The 13,993-nt window shown below is 43.1% G+C and overlaps 1 protein-coding gene across 1 annotated transcript; it reads left to right on the top strand.

Moving 5' to 3' along the window:
- Positions 1-3,287: 3,287 nt before the first annotated feature.
- cacng5b (calcium channel, voltage-dependent, gamma subunit 5b) lies at positions 3,288-13,064 on the top strand. Its single transcript, XM_036941513.1, has 6 exons — positions 3,288-3,615; positions 7,979-8,238; positions 9,112-9,198; positions 10,471-10,611; positions 10,941-11,086; positions 11,599-13,064. Exons 2-6 carry the CDS (start codon positions 8,043-8,045, stop codon positions 11,857-11,859), a joined length of 831 nt encoding a protein of 276 aa, XP_036797408.1. The 5' UTR covers positions 3,288-3,615; positions 7,979-8,042; the 3' UTR covers positions 11,860-13,064.
- The last annotated feature ends 929 nt before the right edge of the window (positions 13,065-13,993 follow it).

Genomic DNA, 13,993 nt, shown 5'->3' with positions numbered 1-13,993 from the left:
CTTTATTTGTGTTGTTTAGCTTTCTGTAGCCTCCCAGGCTTCGTATGTAGATTCTACATGTTGGACGGTTTACTGTATCATTGTACTGTCTATCACTATTGCTATCCATGAGGAATCCCGCTTTTCCTCACAGACTTCAAAAGTATTCTTGCTTAAAAGCAACGAAATCTCACCAATATCCAAATGCCACATTCAGTATTTTCTCACCGAACAACAGAAACTTCACAGCAATAACTTTTCCATCTCCTCAGGGTGACAAAAGGATGAAGGTTGTCTGCCGTCTTCATATTAACCCTTCAAACGTGGCCTGCCAGATAGGAGCATTTAGAGGTTTCGCACACTCGGCCTGCACACAGACAAATTGTCAGCAATCAAAGCCTACTGAGCCCTCAGATGAATCAGCAGAGTCCTGCTGTTTGTTTTGTCTTGGGCTGGGGTTCGCCTCGTAATGTGTGTGTATGTCTGTTGTTTCTCCCACTCTATGCCCCCCCCCCCTGCCCCCCCCCCTCTCGCTATCTCTCTTCCCCCTCTCTCTATTTCTCTCTCTATTTCTCTCTGTCTGTCTAAGTGGACCACTCTGCATTCACAGCACACAGACCTGGCCTGGTACGTTGGCTCCTATTATATTCCAGTTGCTGAGCAAGTGAACCTGCTCATAAAGCCATAATAATGCAGAATACTTTTGGAATCTAATGGAAGTTCATCTAGATAAGATATGCCCTTGAGATATACCTCGTCGGTTATATATGTAACGCTCGTCGTCGTAAGGAAGAGTGGACCAAAGCGCAGCATGGAAAGTGTTCATGATCTTTATTGTCAAGAATCACTCAAACAAAAATAACGAATACAAAAACAAAAGCGGACAGTTCCGTCAGGCACAGATACTAAACGGAAAACAACACCCCACAAAACCCAAACGGAAAATGACAAGTTATATATGATCCCCAATCAGAGACAACAATAGACAGCTGCCTCTGATTGGGAACCACACTAGGCAAAAACAACAAAGAAATAGAAAACATAGATTCTCCCACCCGAGTCACAGCCTGACCTAACCAAACATAGAGAATAAATAAGGATCTCTAAGGTCAGGGCGTGACAATATAAGCTAATACTGAACACATGAGTAAACAGTTTGCTTCATGTAAAGCACTCAAAGGCCCCCTACACACTTAGATTGTACAACTTATTTACAACGCATTTGACATTATGGTTGTGATACAACAGATATTTTTCTGATACAATGGACAGTTTTGTCTGTTCCTTGTGTTGTTGTTTTTGTACAGAAGAACTCTCTGTTGTATCACAACGGTTGTGCCAAATGTGTTATGCATTCCTTGTACAACATGAGTGTGTACGGGGACAAGAAGACTCATATTTTATCCCTTATGAGAACATGACTGTAGCAGACAACTTATCACTATGCACAATGACAGTCTTTGTTGGTACACTCTAAAAAGTAGGGGTTCAACAAAGGTTCTTCCAAGAACCCCATATGAGGTGGGGTTCATCGAGGAACCTCCTTAGTTGGTGGGGGTTCTTGCAGGAACCTAACTGCCCAACTGAAACATTTGGATTTGAATTTGAAAGGACAGCAGGTGAAGGCACTTAACTGAAAAATGTAAAGATCTCCTCAATTTAAGGTTGGTCCCTTATATGATCTAAATGGATTTTGTTTTGTAATGATACCATCTCTCTTTTCATATTTGTGCAAATCTTTCTAAAACAAAGACTGGACACAATTCAATGGATATCAATCAACAAAGAGGTAAGAATTTGTAGGCTATAATATGTTGTAGGCTATAATATGTTGAAGGCTAGCTGTATTGGGTGCAGATGACTGAACTGCTCACTTTTGTGTCTGTGTCTGCAGGTATACAGACAAGGAGGCATACAAAGGTATGTCAATTGGAATGATATGCAAATCACATTTGCCATCCTCTTCCCTTGCCTCTTCAATGAATAGCCTATAGGCCTCTATGGACAAGGTATGTATATGAAAACCCTCATCAAAAAGGGTTTTCTCATTCACATTCACCACAAAAAAACAAGGTATGAATACTGTCGTGTGTTTTGTTAATCTTATGTATAATTACATTTTTGGGGGGATTCACAGACTTCACCCTCCTACACCTCTGATGAATATAACAGGAAACCTGTTCGATCACCACGCATGGCAAAATCATTCTGGCTATGGATACAGAGAACATCAACACACTAACATCAACACACCAGAAGACTTGGGACTCTGCTGGGAGTTTACCTCATATTAGAATTTTTAAATTCGACTTTGCCACTAAAATCATAATAAACTGAGAACTAAAATATTGTGTTATTGTTATGCATATTATTATCATTAACAATAATAATATCAGGGGGGGGGGGGGGGGGGGGGGGGGGGGGGGGGGGGTATTTAAAAAAATAACCCCCAAAAGTTATTCAAAAGTTTATTTGATGATCCATTAAAAGGGGTTATTTTAGGGTTCCTCAAAGAACTTCTAGAGGTTCCCCCACAGTTTCAATTTGAAGAACCCCTAAAGGATACTCCAGGAACCTTTTCTTTTTAGAGTGTATGTGTTCCTTATGTTTACAGAGATGTAAAAGTAATGTCCGATTGAGCTGACATATGAAGTGTTTACCGTCAATGAAGTCTCCGTGAACACGGGAACATTGCCTTTAAATTTAAATCGAGCTGTAACATGGATTTTCTGCGATACTTCTGTCATACTCATTGAATCCAGCCCAAAGCGTTCTCTCTCATCTGTCTTTCGTTCATGGCAGGAGCTGGCCTTGGTGCTGAAGTCCCAGGGGCCCGGGACTGTTTCTAGACAAGACAGAATAAAGGCACAGTGTTTATGATGCCTTTGTATCAGCTGTTTTGCTGGGGCTAATTCTGTATTTTTCCACTGGTGTGAAGTTATTTTCTGCTCACTCTATCAGAAATGTGTGACATGTTTTCACAAAATAAGAGGACATGTTTCAGATTTATTTTTAGGATACTTTGAGGAATTGCACACATAAATAACATATATCAATACGATCTCTCTAAGGCAAGAGGTAGACTTATCATTTCATTATTGATGATCTCAAAACGTTCTAAATATACAGTAAGCCATATGAGCATCTATCATTGGTGACTGGACTCCTTTAGGGGGTGATACTGACGCCACCTTTCTCGGAAAAAGTGTAAGACTGTATGTAACCTGATGAAATAGTTTGTTTTGGTTGGTGCCCCCCCCCCCCCCCCCCCCTCTCTCTCTCTCTCGTAGCCTCCGCATTCAGCATTCCGCGCAGCGATGATATCAATCACCATGGCACGAAGCGTCTGAGTTGAGCTGAGCAGGACAGCTACGTGCTGGTGCGGTCTGCGGATATGTCCGTCGTCAGTAGTGAGTGAGTGAGGTCGCCTGCTAAATCCTAGGAGCTCTAGAGGAAGCGCACCTTCATGCCAAGAAGCGAGTGGCTACGGTGTGCACCTCCGTCCGTCTTGTCTGTTTACCCAGCGGCGCTCCAACACTTTTTGTTACTGTCTGTGAGGGGTGCAGATGAAGACACACATAGGAGGGAGAACTACTGAGAGAGAACCCAGACTCATCCTACGCACACAGATCTGAGGTACGCAATCTGATCTAATGCTGAGTTTATTTGGTCCGGAATTTAAATTGGACGTTTTTATTTCCCAATGAGTTGCGTTTTGTATGACCTTCGCATTTTAATTTAAGAGGGGATATTTGGATTGAACCGGCAGTTCAAATTGATATATGTAGTCACAGTAAATTGTTTGAATAAAGATGAGTGATTAGAGAACATGTTTTCGTACTACAGCGCAGGGCACTTTGCCTCTATATTTTCTTTCGTAATTTCAGGTCCATGGATAGTTCCCATGCATGCAGCGGTTCAAAGAAATGTCACTTCACTAAACCATTCAACTTGTAGCTGTAATACAAAGTGACGTGAACAATAGTTATCTCTGCAAATTATTTATTTTATCTCACCAAAGAGCTAAATTGGACAATTTATTGGTCTGTTTTCTTTCATCATTGTTTCTGATCGATATCTTTTCGCGGATCAGACCAATGGAAAGTTTTCGTTCTCTCTCTCTGTCTCTCTCATTGTTTCTCTCTCTCTCTCTCTCTCTCTCTCTCTCTCTCTCTCTCTCTCTCTCTCTCTCTCTCTCTCTCCTCTTTCTCTCTCTCCTCTCTCTCTCTCATCTTTCTCTCTCTCTTCTCTCTCCCTCTCTCTCTCTGTCTCTCTCTCTGTTTCTCTCTCTCTCTCTCCTCTTTCTCTCTCTCCTCTCTCTCTCTCTCCTCGTTCTCTCTCTCTTCTCTCTCTCTCCCTCTCTCTCTCTCTCTCTCTCTCTCTCTCTCTCTCTCTCTCTCTCTCTCTCTCTCTGTCAGAGAAAGAGATAATGGGTCTGGGCGGGAAATTATAGAGAATTGCGCGCTACTGTCACCTTTGAATCAACTGCACAATAGAGCGCCGATGAAATGACGGTGTCGCCGCAGACAATCAGTTTATGGACTACCTGCAATATCCTCTGCAAGTCGACAACACCGAAATTACAAGTGCCATCCTCTAAAGTTGGTTAGTTTGAATCCTCGAGCCGACAAGGTTAAAAATCTGTCGCGCCCTTGAGCTACGCACTTAACCCTAATTGCACCTGTAAACTGCTCTAGATAAGAGCATCTGCTAAAATGATTATTGAAAACGAGTTCAACCCTGATTGAAAGGATCAGTGATGTCTGAGTTCACGAATGTTTTTTAGCATCTGCATTCTGCAGCCTGTAGCCATACAGCATATTAGTGTGATGGAATCTGTATTGAGAAAGTGTGTCCACATCTTTGGTCAATTATTTAAAATACTTTATTTGAATTTATATTTTGTCCATTTAGCTAATCAATTAAGTCTGGAATGCACAGATATGTTTTGGGATACTGCCAATAAAATTATTCAAATATGCCAAGCGAGACAAAGATAATAAGCACTTTTTTTTAAACAAAACAACACCTTAAAGTCCATTTTATTTTTCTGTAGTACATTTTGTTCATCTGTAAACCTAAATCCTCAAAGGCTGGACATTTCCCAGTAAACTGGCTGTGGTTCCATGTATTATAAACTGGTCTAGAAATCCCCCTACAAACCCCAGTCACAGTGAAGCCCACCATGGAAAGGTTTATGAGTTATGAGACTGAAAGAATGGGACTCTGCAGCTATCAGCAGTTTACAGCAGGTTGCAAATCTTATATAAATACATACACATCAATACGTAGCCTAGAAACAGAACCATCACAACCATAGAGCCAAAATATAGGCTACTATCAGTCACCACAGTGTCATATTCAATCAGGGGTAGTACTAGGATGGTCTTGATTGTAACTAACTGAAAGGACATGATTCAGTCACTTCTAACCATCCAGTTGTATAACAGGTTGGGTGTAGGTCTGATGACACACTTGTAACATAGAGGATGCTTATGGGCCAGGCAATATGAATTGCTGGGCATATACAGTAGGACAAGCCATTTTCACAAGTTGAGGTGTTTTGTAGCCTTCACAGTTGTCTCTTTTGTTGACAGTTTGCCCCTCTGATGTCTTTTACCTCCTCCTTTTTACCAGTGATGATGTCATGAACCTTGAACCCGATCACGCGTCCATAACATGTTCTTCTTACTCATTCCCTCAGCAATCACCTTGGTGTTAATTGGGGGATTTTCATATCCAGTATGACACAGATCATTTGTTTTAATAAGTCACACTAAAGTGGAACATGTCTAAATTTGTCTTTTGACTCACTGCCTGGTGTGAGTGAGTGACAGGGTTGTGAATGTAAATAGAAGACTGTCTCTGTATTCAGTCTCGCTTCAGTCTGCCATGGTGAATGTTTCCTGTCAGAGTTCAGAGGCTACAGGTACTGAAATAGTAGAATCAGATTATAACTAGTAGAAGTCTTTGTGTGTGTGTGTGTGTGTGTGTGTGTGTGTGTGTGTGTGTGTGTGTGTGTGTGTGTGTGTGTGTGTGTGTGTGTGTGAGTGTGTGTGTGTGTGTGTGTGTGTGTGCGCGTGCGTGCGTGTGTGCGTGCGTGTAAGTTTGTGTGCATGGATGTGTGTGTGTAATGCCCTGACCTTAGAGAGACGTTTTATTTCTCTATTTGGTTAGGTCAGGGTGTGATTTGGGGTGGGCATTCTATGTTTTGTATTTCTATGTTGGCCTGATATGGTTCCCAATCAGAGACAGCTGTTTATCGTCGTCTCTGATTGGGGATCATATTTAGGCAGCCCTTTTTCCCACTTTCTGGTGTGGGATCTTGTCTATGTATAGTTGCCTTAGTGCACATCAGTAGCATCACGTTTTGTTTGTTTGGTTGCTTGTTGTTTTGTTCAGTGAGTTTCGATTTATTCAAATGATGTGGAACTCTACTCACGCTGCGCCTTGGTCCGATCCTTATGACGAATGTGACAGTGTGCATGCACAGATCCAGTCAAAAGTTTTGACACCTACTCATTCAAGGGTTTTTCTTCATTTTTTTAATATTCTACATTGTAGAATAATAGTGAAGACGTCAAAATTATGAAATAACACGATATAGGAAGCCGATTCTAGATTTAATTTTGGATTGGAGATGCTTAATGTGAGTCTGGAAGGAGAGTTTACAGTCTAACCAGACACCCAGGTATTTGTAGTTGTCCACGTATTCTAAGTCAGAGCCATCCAGAGTAGTGATGCTGGAAGGGCGAGCAGGTGCGGGCAGTGATCGATTGAATAGCATGCATTTAGTTTTACTTGCGTTTAAGAGCAGTTGGAGGCCACGGAAGGAGAGTTGTATGGCATTGAAGCTTCCTATATTTTCTATTTTGTCACTTTGTCCAATTTTTATTCCAAAATCTCCTCAATTACCGCCTCTCTCTCTTTCTTTCTTTCTTTCTTTCTTTCTTTCTTTCTTTCTTTCTTTCTTTCTTTCTTTCTTTCTTTCTTTCTTTCTTTCTTTCTTTCTCTCTCTCTCACACTCACACTCACACTCACACTCACACTCACACTCACACTCACACTCACACTCACACTCAAACACACACACACCAATCATGTAAGCATGTCCTCCTTCAGGGCTTGATGTTCCTCCAACACTCTTAACGCCTGCCAGCACGCCCGCACCGCCCACACAGTCATTTATATACCCTCTCAAGTCCAGGGGAATTCACCACAATGAGCCAACAGCTGTGTTTTAAATCAGGACATTAGGTCTATTCACTGAGAAACATTTTCAGTCTACCTTTGAAACGTCTTTTCAAACACCTCATAGCACCCAGCCATGCATACTCCCACGGTTTCTTTCATGTGTGGCTGTAAGGTGTTGCTCCTCATGCTTTATCATTAATTGGCCTATAGATTCATCCACATGTCCTCACAGCCACAGAGCAGTGAGAGAGAACTGAAAGGGTAGTATTAGAACATCAGCACAGGGTCGGGTGGCTGTGTCATGCTGCTAGTCGCACGTCTTCTTCTCTCTCTCTCTCTCTCACTCTCCCTCCCGCTCTCTCTCTCACTCTCTCTCTCTCTCTCTCTCTCTCTCCCTCCCTCTCTCCCTCTCTCTCTCTCTCGCTCCCTCTCCCTCCCGCTCTCTCTCTCTCTCTCTCTCTCTCTCTCCCTCCCTCTCTCCCTCTCTCTCTCTCTCTCTCCCTCCCTCTCTCCCTCTCTCTCTCTCTCGCTCCCTCTCTCTCTCTCGCTCTCTCTCTCAGTGACACAGGGCAGTATGACATGTATCTCTGTCTGAGAGATCTAGCAGCATTATCCCATTATACATCCTCTACCAATCGTACAGAAGAGCATGCCAGTCAATTGTGTGTGTGCCTGGTCCTTTGCATCCTAAGTGTGTTCACTACCAGTAGGTCGCTCTGCTTGTGTCACCAACTACATCCGTGTAGTTGCTTGTGTCACCAACTACACCCCATTAACTGTAACAACCCCCTACTTCTCCCCACAGATCTGACCTCTCACCTCTGACCCAGTGCCCCCTACTGGTGCGGACCACCTCTGATCCTACCGTGATGAGCGCGTGCGGCAGGAAGGCTCTGGCATTGCTGAGCAGCGTGTTTGCGGTCAGCGGGCTGGGGCTTCTGGGAGTTGCGGTCTCTACAGACTACTGGCTGTACCTGGAGGAGGGGGTCATCCTGCCCGTGAACCAGACCACTGACATCAGGACCTCCCTGCACTCTGGACTCTGGAGAGTCTGCTTCCTGGCAGGTCACTACCATCTCCAGTTGATCCTGGATCAGACCAATTGAGACCAATTCTAGCTGTACACTCTTAGAAAAAAGGTTACAAAAGTGTTATTTGGGTGTCCCCATAGGAGAGCCCTTTATGGTTCCAGGTATAACTATTTTGGGTTCCATGTAGAACCCTCTGTGGAAAGGGATTTACATGGAACTCAAAGGGGTTTTACCTGGAACCAAAAAGGTTTTCTCAAAGGGTTCTCTTATGGGGACAGCAAAATAACATTTTTAGGATCTAGGATTCTTTCTCACTGTCTGGTTGTTTTTGGGGAATGAGAGGGAGAATGTTGCATTTCCGCATTAGCGATGAAAGGTGACAGAGCTAGAGCGGTATTTGTCAGACCAGAAGACATTAGCGATGAAAGGGGACAGAGCTAGAGCGGTATTTGTCAGACCAGAAGACATTAGCGATGAAAGGTGACAGAGCTAGAGCGGTGTTTGTCAGACCAGAAGACATTAGCGATGAAAGGTGACAGAGCTAGAGCGGTGTTTGTCAGACCAGAAGACATTAGCGATGAAAGGTGACAGAGCTAGAGCGGTGTTTGTCAGAGCAGAAGACATTAGCGATGAAAGGGGACAGAGCTAGAGCGGTGTTTGTGAGACCAGAAGACATTAGCGATGAAAGGGGACAGAGCTAGAGCGGTGTTTGTCAGACCCGGAAAACGGTCTTCTCACAAAATCGTCTGTTGCGTCTTAACGGTTCGGCCTACAGTTTATGACCCCTCTATGGAAAGTCTCAGCATGTCTTTCTGTCTTCATGTCTCCCTGTCAAAATAAAGGTTAAATCATAACCTCTACAACCTCTGTATAGGCTCTCTATAATCCCTCTCTTCTTCTCTTCCAGGTGAAGAGGCAGGTCGCTGTTTCACCATCGAGTACATCATGCCCATGAACTTACAGCTGACCTCTGAGTCCACAGTCAGTGTACTTAGTAAGTTATATTTCTCTAATTTTCCTGTCTCTCTCTCGCTCGCTCTCTCAATCTTTATTGTGTGGTTGCCTCTGTTGCCAAGGCATTGTATACATAATTGAACAATATGCTTGAGAAACAATAATAATAAATATAAACCTTTAGGCCATCTGCTCTAAAGGGTCACTCCCTCTCTTCTCGATGTACCGTGTTTGGTTGAATAGACCCTGTCTGTGTGTGAGTAGATGAAGCACTCTTTGTGGTCAGAGTGAGTGGGTGGTTGGAATACTGCCAATGCATTCAGGACAAATAAGGACAAGTGACACAATGTATCAACATATGGCACCCTCTTCTGGTTACTTAGCTGAACAGTCTTTCTGCCTGAATAGCTGAAGCTGTGAGAGGGAGCAGTGCACTGTACAATTAAGAAGCTGTATGTGCATTGGAAGAACTATTACTGAGGTTTTCTGAGTTCCTGTCGATGAATGGAGTGGTAATGATAATATCAGTCTGGCTTGTAACCAGCGTTCTAAAGTGAAGAAATGGAAGAACAGACTGAATGCGAGAGATAATATATTGCCTCTTGGGTGGCAAGATACGTGTAAAATGGTGCTTCTTTATCGTCAGTAATTAAACTTTCACATCACCAATTAAAGCTCTAATGCTTAAACGTAATAATACAATGCAGTTTTATTGAAATTTGTTTTCCTCCTCCTAGCGTGTCTGAATGACTACCTCTTTACTATTCAAGTCTCTTTCCAATTGCCCCGAGCCCAGTCTGCCCATACAGAATAAAATGAGTCATCAGAACTCCCAGCGTCTCTGGGTCTCCACCCTGCTGACTCCTCTCTGCTTCAGAATACTTATTAGGTAATAACTCTGAGGAGTCACACTGAGGGGAGTTTGACTTTCTCTAAAGTCCCAGCCTCATTAGGTTTTGGTTGATGCCTGTTGAAAGGTCTCTGCTAGACAGGAAGATTGTTTGGACCTTCTATGTTCAGAGTTTGAGATGAAAGTAGAGTATAAGAGTTTGTAGATGAGCATAGCTAAATGTGTCTGTTAAATTCTGTTTCTGTATAGTTATGTCTTTCTCTATGTTGCTGTTTTTCTCTCTCTCTCTCTCTCTCTCTCTCTCTCTCTCTCTCTCTCTCTCTCTCTCTCTCTCTCTCTCTCTCTCTCTCTCTCTCTCTCTCTCTCTCTCTCTCTCTCTCTCTCTCTCTCTCTCTCTCTCTCTCTCTCTCTCTCTCTCTCTCTCTCTCTCTCTCTCTCTCTCTCTCTCTCTCTCTCTCTCAGAGATGATTCGTTCAGCCACTCCGTTTCCTCTGGTCAGTCTGTTCTTCATGTTCATCGGCTTTGTGCTAAACAACATCGGACACGTCCGACCTCATCGCACCATCCTGGCCTTTGTCTCCGGAATCTTCTTTATCCTTTCAGGTACTCTTCTAATCTTCCCTCTCTTCCTCCTCACCTCCTTTTCTTTCTCCTCTTCTTCCCTACTTCTCCTCTTCCTCGTTTTCTGCGGTCTCTGCTTCAGCTACAGAATGTGACGGTGTCTATCTCGCTTTAACACAATCACTATCTGTCTTCTCTGTCTGTCTGTTTCTTTCTCTGACTGATGTTCAGGCTTTGAAGGTTTGTTTAATCTCTCGTTTGTCTTCCCCCCTCTCTCCTTCTGTTATCTCCCCCTCCTCTTCCCTCTCTTTCTGTTATCTCCACCTTCTCTTCCTGTTATCTCCCCCTCCTCTTCCCTCTCTTTCTGTCAGGTCTGGCTCTGGTGGTAGGTCTCGTGTTGTATATATCCAGTATTAATGACGAGATGTTGAACAGGACTAAGAGCAGTGAGTCCTACTTCAGCTACCGGTACGGCTGGTCCTTCGCCTTCGCTGCCATCTCCTTTCTGCTCACTGAGGTACTTCAAAATCCAAAAGGCACTCGCACATCTGAGCTATCTTTGTTGCAGGTCCATGGTGACAGTTGAATAAGACGAGAAAAAAAAGAAGAAACATGCACTCACTGAGGTAGATTTGTTGTAGAATAAATCTACATGTATGTCTACATGTTTTTTTTTATTGTCACACTGGATAGGTGAGGTGAAATACTACAGCCATAGTAGTAGAGCACCCCTGGAGCAAATTAGAGTCAAGTGCCTTGCATTTCACCTTGTAGGCTCGGGTATTCGAACCAGCAACCTTACGGTTACGGCCCAACGCTCTGATCACTAGTTTACCTATCGTCTGCTGGTGTGGTACCCTCTCTTCTGGGTCTTCTGGCTCTCTATACTACAGAGTGCAGTGTCCTCTAACCTTTATCGTCTGTCTGTCTGTCCGTCTGTCTCTCTTTCTGTCCCTCTTTCGGTCCGTCTGTCCGTCTCTCTCTCTCTCTTTCTGTCCCTCTTTCTCTCGCTCTCTCTCCCTCTCCCAGAGTGCGGGCGTCATGTCCGTCTACCTGTTCATGAAGCGCTACACAGCCGAGGAAATGTACCAGCGCCACCACCCCGGCTTCTACCGGCCACGCCTCAGTAACTGCTCTGACCACTCCGGTCAGTTCCTGCACCCGGAGACCTGGGCACGTGGACGCAGCCCCTCGGACATCTCCAGCGAAACCTCACTCCAGATGAGCACCAGCTACCCGGCCCTGCTCAAGTGCCCCGACTACGACCAGGTCTCCTCCTCACCCTGCTGAAGGGGTCATATCAGGTCAGGGCAGGTCGCCAAGGTCAAGGGTGAGAAGTCATAGGTGATGTTGCTTTTCGATACTGATCTAAGATCAGCTTTCTTTTTTAAGTTATCTGGAGTCTGTGGAGGGTTGCTGGGAAGTTGCTGGGTGTGGATAGAACCTCCCGCCTGTTTACTGGGAGATCAGTCCCAATAGATATACAGGGAAGCCTCTGTCTCTTTATTTTCTTGTTGTTCGTTCCCATTGTGATGCTGTGCCCTGGACCCTGTTTGAAAACGTCTATGATTGCTGCTGAGGCAACAGTTGATGCCGCTGTGCCACATCTTACCTACAGATGGCAGCAAAGTGCAGAGTTTTTTCAGGAGTATTCACTTCTCACCTATTTTCTATTATATCTGGATACTTACTGCCACTGATTAGTTAACTTGACGAGGACCAAACTAACATTTACACAAATGTTTGAACGGGAACAATACATGTCACTATATTAAAGCTGCAATCAGCAGTTGAAACAATAACAAAGTGAACTCCCATCCCTTTTAGGTAAAAAGCTGAGGAATGGGGCTAGAGAAATGTAACCACTCTCAAATTCATAGACAGAGCTATGGATGCAAGGACTGGCCATCCATGATATCTAAATTATTGTTACCATGTTTTGAAGGTATATAGTGTTTGTTTACAAACACTGGAGTGAAACAAGCTTTTATTTTGGTTTCCGATTGTTATGACAGTTGAACTAAGCATATGAGGCATTTGTAATATTATAACATTATATTCTTAAGAGGTCCAAAAATGGATGAAACAACTGCAGATTGCACCTTTAAACGTGTATGTGTGATATGTTAAATTGTGTAGTTTGCTTCATGTTGGAGTTTTTTGATGTGTCCCTGCTGGCTCACGGATCTGCCAACATGACGTTTTCATGTTATGGAATCTCCTCCCAGACAATGCTTTGTTTATGTATCATGTAAAAATGAATTATTTGAAAAGTAATTGGTATTCACTCTTAGAAAGATTGTTTATACATGCATATGGATAACTGTTGTACATTGTATGAATATACCGAACCATTGTCAAATGTGTAGTCGCTGCTTAAAATGATTCATTCTGAGTGTCAGCTTCATGCCGTCGGCATAGCAACTGTTACAAACTGTACAATATCTGGAGAATATATAAATGTGGGAAATAAATAGACTTTGTGAAATCTTTTTAATGACATTGCCTGTGGATGGAATGCAATTTCATTCATTAACTCCAGTTTCAAGATATTGATGGTTTGAGAACTAACACAGCAGGATAGGAGAATTAATGAAGGGTAGGAAAGGGTTAGGGCTTAGCTAAAATGCTAGTTGTCAACAACTGCTATCCCCAACGTGACAACTAGATGGCGCTGTAATGGTAGCCACAACCTAAACCATCAGTCTCAACAAACCATCGGTATCATGTTAATGGATTGGAGTTCAATTTGGCTTCCATGTATTGTAATGCCACATCAATACACTGGGAGTCGGTGTTGCATCACACTATAAAGCAGACAGAAATCCCTTCAGGTCAGAAGTGTATAGAATCAGGACTTAAACACCCATCTGCCCACTATGTTACCTAAGAACTCGGTCCCCCTCTTTCAAATGATTTATTTTCACACCTTATCTAGACACTATCTATTTATTGGCCAATTAAGGGGGGAACTCGTATTACTCTGACCTGATCTATGTCTGTTTGCTGATCAATGAAGGGGTAGATTTTAACCATCAGTAAAGGGTTTCACATAGACTTTAACCATCAGTAAAGGGTTTCACATAGACTTTAACCATCAGTAAAGGGTTTCACATAGACTTTAACCATCAGTAAAGGGTTTCACATACTTTAACCATCAGTAAAGGGTTTCACATAGACTTTAACCATCAGTAAAGTGTTTCTCATAGACTTTAACCATCAGTAAAGGGTTTCATAGACCTTAACCATCAGTAAAGGGTTTCATAGACCTTAACCATCAGTAATGGGTTTCTCATAGACTTTAACCATCAGTAAAGGGTTTCATAGACCTTAACCATCAGTAAAGGGTTTCTCATAGACTTTAACCATCAGTAAAGGGTTTCACATAGACTTTAACCATCAGTAAAGGGTTTCTCATAAACTT

Source organism: Oncorhynchus mykiss, chromosome 13, assembly GCF_013265735.2.
Source record: "Oncorhynchus mykiss isolate Arlee chromosome 13, USDA_OmykA_1.1, whole genome shotgun sequence".
Lineage (NCBI taxonomy): Eukaryota > Metazoa > Chordata > Actinopteri > Salmoniformes > Salmonidae > Oncorhynchus > Oncorhynchus mykiss.
Note: the sequence above shows the minus strand (reverse complement) of the source record. Positions and strands in the feature narration are given on the sequence as shown.

What these genes read in the sequence shown, in the direction of transcription:
- cacng5b (XM_036941513.1), top strand. Translation starts at nt 8,043, where the DNA reads ATGAGCGCGTGCGGCAGGAAGGCTCTGGCATTGCTGAGCAGCGTGTTT. An exon ending in GTCCACAGTCAGTGTACTTA is followed by an intron (nt 9,199 to 10,470) that starts GTAAGTTATATT and finishes TCTCTCTCTCAG; the next exon opens with AGATGATTCGTTCAGCCACT. An exon ending in AATCTTCTTTATCCTTTCAG is followed by an intron (nt 10,612 to 10,940) that starts GTACTCTTCTAA and finishes TCTTTCTGTCAG; the next exon opens with GTCTGGCTCTGGTGGTAGGT.